Raw genomic sequence first — 10,199 nt, 5'->3', positions numbered from 1 at the left:
AAAAAAAAAAAAAAAAAAAAAAAAAAAAGAAACCCTTTGGACTAGTTAAAGTTATCAAAAAAGGGCAAGGAAGGTGTTGTTTCTTTCTTTTTCTAGGATGAGGCGTGCTCTTGTTAATATATAGGCTTTGATAATTATTTTCCTTTTCTAAGTTTTTTGAGGAGATCGTATCATTCTCTTTACTAAAATGGAGATGACAGATTCCGTATTGGCTCTTTTTTGCTTTGTTGTTTCCTTATTGAATAAGAACATTCGTTGCAGAAAAAAAAAAAAAAAAAGTGATGGAAGGAAAAGAATGAATGACCATCAAAGAGAATCATACCAATACTTTAATGCAAGTTAAGGACTCACCTGAGGAGGCGGTTCATTCTCGCCTGTCATTATGTCTACCAGAGGATAGCCTTCTTTCCCATATAATCTAAAAGTACGCTTTTTGCATGGGATTGAGACCTAAACAATGAAGAAATAAGTAAAGAAGCATGAAAGTATAATATGCAAACATAAACCAAAAATCAGCTCTCAATTTTTACAAGAAATTACTTAACATCACAACCTTTGAAACGTCTTCAGAAAGTTTAATGCGGGGCTGATTATTTATTTCAACTAGCTTGAAGACACATCCTAAAGCAGCCTGAGTAAAACATGTAACCAGATAGGTTCCAATTCCAAATGCATCAACCTCATGACCCTGCATAGGATAAACAAATCAAGAAAAACTTGCTCAGTCTGCATATGATCTGTTATAACTCTTCGAGATTGCATGTGTTTCTTGTAACGATCCACAGGATTTAATGGCTGAGCTAGCTAGCGAACTAGTCGAACGACTTGTTAGTTAATAACAAATGAGCTGGCTAGCAGTAGCAGCTATTACACTGCACGCCCTATGAGTTCTACTTCTTCTTTCTAAAGAGGGAGGAATTTGATTTGATGTTAGACAAATCTGCGTAGATATGTTTACTGTAATTAGTGAGTTCAACGGGCTGTCAGTTTTCCTTTTTCCCTTCCTTGTGTGTGTGTGTGTGTGTGTCCCCACTAAGAGAGTAAGCTTTTTAAAAAATTAAGCTGAATAGATTCTTTGTGTGTGTCCACAGTATTCTTTGTTGAGAGCTTATGTGGCAGGAGACACCCTGGCTACCGACGTTCTGATCACTTTTATTATTTATTTTTGTGTTTCCAAGTGTTACCTTTCCCTCGAACGGAGCTGAACTGATCAACGAGAAAGAGGCCCTACTCACTACAAACGAATACACCACAAGATCGAACTGCACTCATGCCTCTCTCGCATCAAGTTGACCGACCCCACTACGTAGTGATTATATCAATCATGTATCTTTCCCTTGCCCCGATGTTCGCTAACTTTATTTTCCTTTCATGAGTGTATACTAATTTCTTTTTAAGGGAGTCTATCAGAAGAATGATTCCATTCCAATTCGAAACCACCCAAGCCCTTATTTCAACCCTTGGGGGTGGGGGAGTGTTTATCAGTAAAACAAATACAAAAAATGTCTACAGGAAAATGAATCTCTCCCATTGTTACAAATTCTGAAAGCAATTCCAAAGATATAAGAAAATCAAGACCCTTAGGTCGAAATGATTACCTGCTTGTTTAAAGCATCTAAAGTTTCCTCATTGAGGTCATTACTGGCAGTAATATTTATATTTTGAAATCCAGGCACCCCAAACTCCTTTTCAATAGTCATGAAAAATTTTCGTGCCTCACGTGACAAATATGCTAAATCACCAGAGTCCAACCTAATCCCTTTAGCTTGGTACCTACAATAAATAGATTTTTTTTTTTTTTTTTTAACAAGAAACAACTGTTCAATAAATGAATGAAAACATATAACATGGTCGAGGATACAAAGTCCCATCTATTTGAACTCAGTACTCAAGTTCAATAAATCCTCAAAGTTAACTATTACCAAATAATCAAAAAACTAATATGCAATTATTACGTCAAACATAAAATTAACCATCATTCAGCTTAATTTTAAGTCAATGAATACACCTATCTGGCTAGCAAGTGATATACTTCGTTACTAGGTGCAAAGAAAATTCTTTCTTCATCAACCAGTTCATCCCCAAGTAATTTGAAAAGCTACATGTGTCAAATATGCTCAATTTAAAATATTTGAATTTGAAAATTGGAGATCAATAAAGTCTCAGAGGCCTGAATTCGAAAGTAACAATTTGGCCAATGTATATAGGACTATGTCTGCTATTACCAATTTTCAGCAACTCTCCATTAACTCGTTATATCAAACCTGATCAACACTATAAACTATAAAACCCGAGTATTGTAAAGCTTAACAATATTACTCTAGTACACATCGTTTTCCACTGCCCTTGTTCCTTAACCCTTTGGGCAAATCTGTTTTTAGTTTTTGGTTGGACTGTGGATCTCTCTCCAATGGAGTCCTTCTGTGCCTGACTTTACTGCTCATTGCCACTCTTTCAGAGAGTCCAAGAAGGTCATGTGGCTTCACATCACAAGAGATATCATTTAGTTGATTTGGAATGAAAGAAACTCCAGAATTTTTCAAGGGAAAGATTGAAGCTTGGAAGAATGATTGGATTCTGCTCTTTTGTGGCTTTTTATTGGTGTAAATATATTCTAACCTTTAGTAATTACAACTTAAGTTCTCTGAATCCAAATCCATATTCTGATTACTCTTATCCTTGAGGAAATTTATTCAATAACAGAATGACAAAGACTAGCTATAGCCTCTTAAAACTAGGTTGTAATGGTCAACTGATACCTTTTACCCTCACTGTCTTGGCTGCCAGATGAAACTAAACAAATAGTCAACAGCCAAACCATCCCAGACAACTAACCGATTCAGTGATCACTTAAACTAAGCAGTAAAATAGGCCAATTACAGAAAAAGTAAACCAGGCTAGTAGCGCAACAGTGCATTTCGAGTCAAATCATAAATGTAGATAGAAGTCTCGATAAAGAAAGATTTCAGGACAATTAAGTGCCACTAATAGGATAATAAAAAAGAAAAAAAGAAAAAAAGAAAAAAAGAAAAAAAGAAAAAAGAAAAAAGAAAAAAAAGAAGGAAAGAAAGAAACATTCACCAATCAAGTTTTGATTCAGAAAACTCATTATATAATCATTTCATAATTGTAACTGGTAAGTGTACTTCAAGCATACCCCAAATCATGGAGTGCCATAGCAACTGCACAGAAATTAGGGATTCCACTCCGTATAACCTGGAAAATATATGCGAGTAAGGCATTGGTTAGAAATACAGGCATCAACAAGAAACATGAACTATAACAAATGAAGAAAAAAGAACATACACATAAAAATATATTCATAATTGATTAATTTTCACATAATAAGTTATGATTTTTTTTTTTTAAATTAGAAACAAAATTTTCATTGATTAATGAAAATGATAAAATGTTCAAGATATAAACTCCTTTTGGAGTGAAAATGTGTTGCAATAATTTTCAGAAAGGTACATATGTCTTTTATAATATAAAAATAAATCTAACTAAATACTTAGATATAAAAATAATTTATAACGTGAACTTTGACAATCTTAGGTAAGTCTTCATTCCCCTTTTTTTGTATAAACCCTCCGGGATAAGTCAGGTTAACTCTTGGATTATAGACTTTTGTACAACAGATTACATAACCCTCACTCACAATATTTTAATACATACAAACAAATTACCATGGAAAATGGAACCCACACTGACAAGAATAGGCGATGTATCATTTCTCAAACCGTTACACCAAAAAACGACCTATACGTCCAAAAACTATCTAATAGTCTCTTTTCCATACAAAAGCTTATCCATGACCACCACTATAATGTTATTTTCTCCTCGTCCGAATTGGATGATTGGACTTGCCAAGAAATTGAAATGGCCTATACTATTTGCAATTACTTGAGAGAACAATTAAACATGCACCTATGTCATTTCTTTGTTCCTCTAATAAAAATGTTATTTGATTACATCTCTTTCGCATGAGTAATCCTTCGTTTAGAGGTTTGAGAATTATGTTTCCAAATTTGTTACAAAATTTGTTTCAAGGACTCAAAGTCTGTAAGTTTTAGTATGATACATGTGAATTTATCAAACATACTTATATATCTTTTCCCATTAGTCAAAATAAAAGTACTACCCTTTTTTCATCATAATGATATATGGAGACCCTCAACTATTCAAAGTATTTCTGGAGCTCTTTGGTTTCTCACATTAATTGATGATTGTACTCTGGACACATGGCTATTCTGGTCACATGGCTATTCCTTCTCAAACAAAAATCAGATGTTAGTAATATTATTCATGCCTTCCACTGAATGATTCAGGCTCAACTTGAGGAGTCAAAATCAAAACTTTTTGAACTGACAATACTAGAGATTATTTCGAACAAACCTTATCCCCATATTTCCAATCTCAAGGCATTATCCATGATTCTTCGTGTTGTATAGCACCAGAACAAAATGGAGTGGCCGAAAGGAAAAATACACTTTTTAAACACGTGGGAAGTTGTTGATCGGCTAAAAGGAAAAAATATAGTTCGGTGTAGGTGGCTTTCCACATTAAAGTACAGTACTGATTGAACGTTGGAAAGGTATAAAGCAAGGTTAGTAGCTAAGGGATGTCGTGGATAGGCAAGGTTAGTAGCTAAGGGATGTCATGGATAGGCCAAAAGGAAATAATCTAGTTGGGTGTAGGTGGCTTTCCACATTAAAGTACAGGACTAATGGAACGTTGGAAAGGTACAAAGCAAGGTTAGTAGCTAAGGGATACAATCAAACTTACGGTATAGATTATGAGGAGATAATAGCTCCAGTTGCAAAGATAAGCACCGTAAGAATATTGATATCCTTGGCTACCAACTTAAATTGGTAGCTCACATAGTATGATGTGAAGAATGCATTTCTTCATGTTGATCTAGATGAGAAAATCTACATGAACATTCCTCCAGGATTTGAAAGCTCAAGAGGTAAAATATGCAAATTAAGAAAAGTCCTGTATGGACTAAGACAATCACCTAGGGCGAAGTTTGGAAGATTCACAATGGTGATGAAAAACTGTGGATTAAGCAAAAGATCAAGGGGATCACACTCTCTTTATTAAGCATTTAGAATCAAGGTGAGTTATAGTGCTTCTAGTGTATGAAAATAACATCATAGTCGCTGGAGATAATAAAGAAGAAAAACTTAAACTCAGAAGAAAATTATTGAAAGAATTTAAGATTAAAGAACTTGGAAGGCTAAAGTACTTCCTCGGTATTGAAGCAGCATACTTAGCTCTGAGTATTTTCATATCACAACAGAAAGATGTGATAGACTTATGGATGGAAATAGGAAAAAATAGATGTAAACTTGCAACAATGCCAATGGATCCACATAAGAAATTGGGAGAGTCAAAAGAATAACCTACGGTGTACAAAAATGTACTAGAGGCTAATAAGGAGACTTATATATCTAGGTCACACTCCACCAAACATAGCATACTCAATGAGTGTACTTAGCCAACTCATGCATGATCTGTGGGAGCCTGGCCTTCATGCAGCATATAGAGCATTACGTTACTTGAAATGAACTTGAAGAAAAGGAATTTATTCAAATAGAACAATTCATTGGAAGCTTACCAACGCTGACTATGCTAGATCAATAGTGGACAAGATATCTACTACGAGATATTGTCTTTTCTAGGAGGTAATTTGGATGGAGAAGCAAAAAACAAAATATGGTGGCAGATCATCTGCCAAATCAGACTTTCGAGCAGAATTTCTAGATATTGCACAAGGGCTATGTGAACTCTTATGGTTGAAGATAGTCCTTGATGACTTACAAATTATGGGAGACGGTCTGATAAAGTTGTACTACGAAAACAGATTAACTATCAATATTGCACATGAACCTATCCAGTATGATAGAACAAAACATATTGAAATGATCGACATTTTATCAAGGAGAAACTAAAGAAAGGGATACTATGCATTATTTTTGTTCCCTCACAACTTCAACCGACAGGTATACTAACAAAAAAATAAAAAATAAAACATCATACTAAATTGCTTCAAGAGTTAATATTCAAGCGGAATGATGTTTATTCCTTCGCTTGAATGGGAGTGTTGAAGGAGGAATATTAATGTAATACCCAGCCTTAAATTAGGAAATAGTTATGTAATCCAATTAAATAAAGAAAGAAGTTGACCTCCCTATTATTACCTAACATCTAGGGATTTATTTAGATTAATTGTTAATGGGGATTTATTCAAATTTATTGTTACCTAGATACTAGGGATTTCGTTAGCCTTCCTCTGTTATAAAGGACACATTTACCTCTCTAAAAAAATAATATAAAAAACAAGCAATATAATTTACACTTGAAACAAAAGATAATGTATTTCTTCTATGTTCAAAATAAAAACAAGGTTTTCTTAGGTAGAAGAAAGACTATCAACCAATAAGACAAGAATATTACAAATATAAATAATAAATATAGAATCATAATACAAAAAATACAGGAGAAAAAAGGAAAATCAACAGTACAGTAACAAGGTTTTCTGTCTGATTATTTCTCCTAAATTTTGAGGGCATCCTTGTACTAGAATAGCACATAAAATTTAAGCAATGATAAAGTGCGAATAAAAGGGAAATTAGCTGGATAAGGTAACTTGATCTACAAAGGAAAGAACGGTAATAAATGAAATAAAACTTGATCTACAAAGGAAAGAATGGTAATAAATGAAATAAATTATTTAACTCACATCATATGTATCCACAAGAGCAAGGAAGTCGGATGGAAATGCCAAAGCATAAGACGTGAACGCAGCCAGCTCACTTTGGTTGGTCTCACCAAAAATGCCATGTAAGGAAGGCAACCACTGCAGCAAAGATGTGCAGAGTTGGGTATAATAACGATTTCTAAATTAGTAGAAGGTATAATAGAAAAAATAAAATAATTAGATATCATAGGCATGGAAAAAGGATAAATATAATCATCAGACTGAAAAAATGCGGCAAATCCGTTTGAAACAAAATTCGTATAGTTAATAATGCATTTTGTGGCCTGACCACTCTTTAATGCTTACTCTTCTCCAGATAATCAATAGCATGTAGCATTGATAGAAGTAAAATTATAATAACCAAGGCACTTTGAGAGGTGGGAAACTGCCAATGGCGACCTCAAACTCCTTAATTTTCTCTGTTTAAATCTGAACATTAACAGAGAATAAAACCTCAAGAACACAATGATCCCTACCTGAATCTTGTTTAACCACATTTGAGCTGCACTAAGAAAATCTTCACAGGTGCGTGAGCCATCACTGCTACGAAGTGACTTATCTTTGATCTCATCTGGGCTCTGCAAATCATACTTATATGTAGCAATGAAATCAAACTGATAAATGCCTCTGACATGGTGTTTATGTGATGAATGAAAAGCCAAAATAATTTGACTGAAGAGAGATGTATTAATTGGTTTGTGATGATATCTTATCAAGGTTCTCTTGGTCTGTTGCTTTGCCCAAGGCCCACTTGGCCTTGTACACACCCGTTTAAGAAGGGAAAAAAAAAACTTCTTTGGCAACACTTCATCACGACATATTTATGGTCTGCATGGAACAGAAGGAACCATAGAATTGTTTTGTGAACAATAGCAACCTTACAATAGGTTTTATGACCATCGGTTTTGGTCATCCCTTGGTATAAACTTACCTCTTTTTCACCAATATAGTTTTTCATCTCTTTCAGTCCAGCCAGAGAAGTTCTATGTAACTCCTTTGGCTTGAGGTAGAAATTTCCCTTTTGTAGTTCCGTATCTTCAGTGAAATTCTTTCTTACAGATATATAAATATTAATTGGTTTGAGCAATTGTTGTATCCCAGCTTGAGGATTTGATCCAGGACACTTCAAAAATGGAAATATGATACGGACAATATTGATACCTTTCACGGTAAATTATGTTTTCATACCAAAAATATACATCAGGTAAAGTATTTTATTTTAGTTCCGTCATGATGTGAATTTATAAATTCTCAGAGCCAAATGATTAATGTAGGGAAAAATTGATGTGCCAGCAGTATAAATATCGATCACATGCCAATGACATTAAAATCATTATGTTGACAAGTCAGCCTTTCAACAAAGAAGTTGACAATTAGAGGCATTTCTTTAGAACTTCTAATAGCTAAATGAAAATAAAAACAAAAAATGACATGTAGTTTAAAGATTGAGCATGTTAGAAACTTGGAACTGTTTTTCTAGGCACATTACCTTCTATTTAGATGGGTCCATTAGGTTTATGACTGTTTTTCTAAGACACTTTTCATTATGAAGGGAAAGATATATTCTGAATGACCTCTTGTACTTCAACCACACTCATCTAAATCCAGCATTTCAAATTTGTGGAGCATGGTTTTTATGATATATACCTGAGCTGATCTCCTATCACATTATTGACAGGAATGCAATAGGAAGAATTTTTAAGAAGAGAGTGACTTAGACACAAGGAAATCTATTCTATTTTTAGCTTCCTCCTGATGTATTGAGTCTAATTTCTTTCGTAAAAATTTCTCTTAGAGCCCAAAGAAAGTGTTTTTGTTATTTCCTTTGAAAGGGAAAATTTCTCCCCGCATTTGTAATTTAACTCATCAATAAAAATATTTCTTATTACATAAGAAAAAGTACTATTCTTACAATTCCCTTTTCTGTATATGCCACTTGGCATGTGTTTTGTGTAACTTCCCCTTCGCACTTTTTTCTATAATTTCATCACCTTTCATGAGATGGCCTTTTTATTTTTATTTTTTAACAAATGTGTGTGTGTTTGGGAAATCAAATGAAATTGGCAGTTATTTGTATTTCATAATGAGCACTTCATCATCAAACTTGGCAAAGAAGTTAGAAGTCTGATTAGAGAATAACAAACCATATATGAGCTAACAAATGCATGGGAATGTGTCCCACGAAGTGGTATCCCAAATAACCTCCCAGCTGCAACGTTGCTGTGTAAAAGAGAAGAGTGTAGTTTAGCTTAAAAGTAATAATTTGAAGCTACTATAGAAATTAAGGATATATACTTTTTTTTCCCTATATTCACGAGTGTTTGAACGAGTTTACTAGCATTTTCACTAATCTAAGAGTATATATTCTATCAAACTAATAGAAAATAGGAACTACACTCTAACTTGAGCCATTATATCAGTAAGAAGTGAAGGAATGACAGGCTGATGCAAACTTGTACTTACTCTAAATAGGCAACAATCAGACCTAACAGATCAGACTGATGAAATCTTTCCCGCCCCTCCCCCCTAGAAAGCTACTTTAGGACATAAAAAAAAAACATAGGTCGAAAAGAAACAAAGGAAACATCAAGATAATGAGAAGACGGGGAATCGTTGCTAATGATAAAAAATAAAGAAAAATTACAATAAAATATATATATCCAATCAATTTCTTGGTGGACGAAGTTCAAAAATATTGATCATCAATCCAGTTGATATTGCTCTTGATAGCTTATTTAAGTCATTAGCCATAATTTTAAGTTTACATGGCAATAATTTAAAGTCAATTAATTAATAAATAAATAAATATATATATATATATATATATATATATAGACACACACACATAGTAGTGAGTACCAATAAATAAAATTGATTCACAATATGAACATATATAATAATAAGAATAAGAATGATGCCCTATTGTTCCAACTGTTCAACCACTTAAAGTTGTCCCTCATGGCCCATTGGAAAACGTAGAGCTCAATGGAAAAACGTAGAGCAGATAGTTCTATCCCTAACCACTTATCCTCCCAAAAGTATGTTTCTTTCCCATCCTCCGCAGAATACTAGACCAAAGAAGGAAAGGGAGGGAGCTCAATGGAAAAATCTTCCCAAGGATTTCTAGAAGTTTCTTTTGCCTTCACCAAACAACCAATTGAATGGATGAAGACCATGTTTACTCACAATAATCTAATGTTTGGGGCATTAGACCCAACAAAGAACCACCAAAGCCATTGAGCCTAAGGGGCCTTATTTTGAGTCCTTAAATTCTCTAACTCTGGCACCCCAAGATTCAGTGACTTCTCCATAAAATCCCAAATCACCAAATGCGCACTCCTCCCCTCGTCGACCCCTTCACACATAAAACCTCTCATATGCTTCTCTAATGACTTAAAAGTAAAACAAAAAGCCCTCAAGAGGGGGGGGGGGGGGG

General features: G+C 34.1%; 1 protein-coding gene across 1 annotated transcript in view; it reads right to left on the bottom strand.

Annotated features, from left to right (window-relative positions):
* LOC111451548 (nicotinate phosphoribosyltransferase 2-like) overlaps nt 1–10,199 on the bottom strand; it is a 19,747-nt gene that overhangs the window by 3,613 nt on the left and 5,935 nt on the right. Inside the window, exons 6-12 of the mRNA XM_023092022.1 lie at nt 8,908–8,983; nt 7,240–7,341; nt 6,746–6,862; nt 3,158–3,216; nt 1,599–1,773; nt 554–688; nt 352–450 (exon numbers count right to left, since the gene is read on the bottom strand). Of these exons, the coding sequence (XP_022947790.1) occupies nt 352–450; nt 554–688; nt 1,599–1,773; nt 3,158–3,216; nt 6,746–6,862; nt 7,240–7,341; nt 8,908–8,983 (763 nt within the window). The remainder of the gene's footprint in view (nt 1–351; nt 451–553; nt 689–1,598; nt 1,774–3,157; nt 3,217–6,745; nt 6,863–7,239; nt 7,342–8,907; nt 8,984–10,199) is intronic.

The sequence above is a fragment of the Cucurbita moschata genome, unplaced genomic scaffold, assembly GCF_002738365.1.
Source record: "Cucurbita moschata cultivar Rifu unplaced genomic scaffold, Cmos_1.0 Cmo_Scf00013, whole genome shotgun sequence".
Classification (NCBI taxonomy): domain Eukaryota; kingdom Viridiplantae; phylum Streptophyta; class Magnoliopsida; order Cucurbitales; family Cucurbitaceae; genus Cucurbita; species Cucurbita moschata.
Note: the sequence above shows the minus strand (reverse complement) of the source record. Positions and strands in the feature narration are given on the sequence as shown.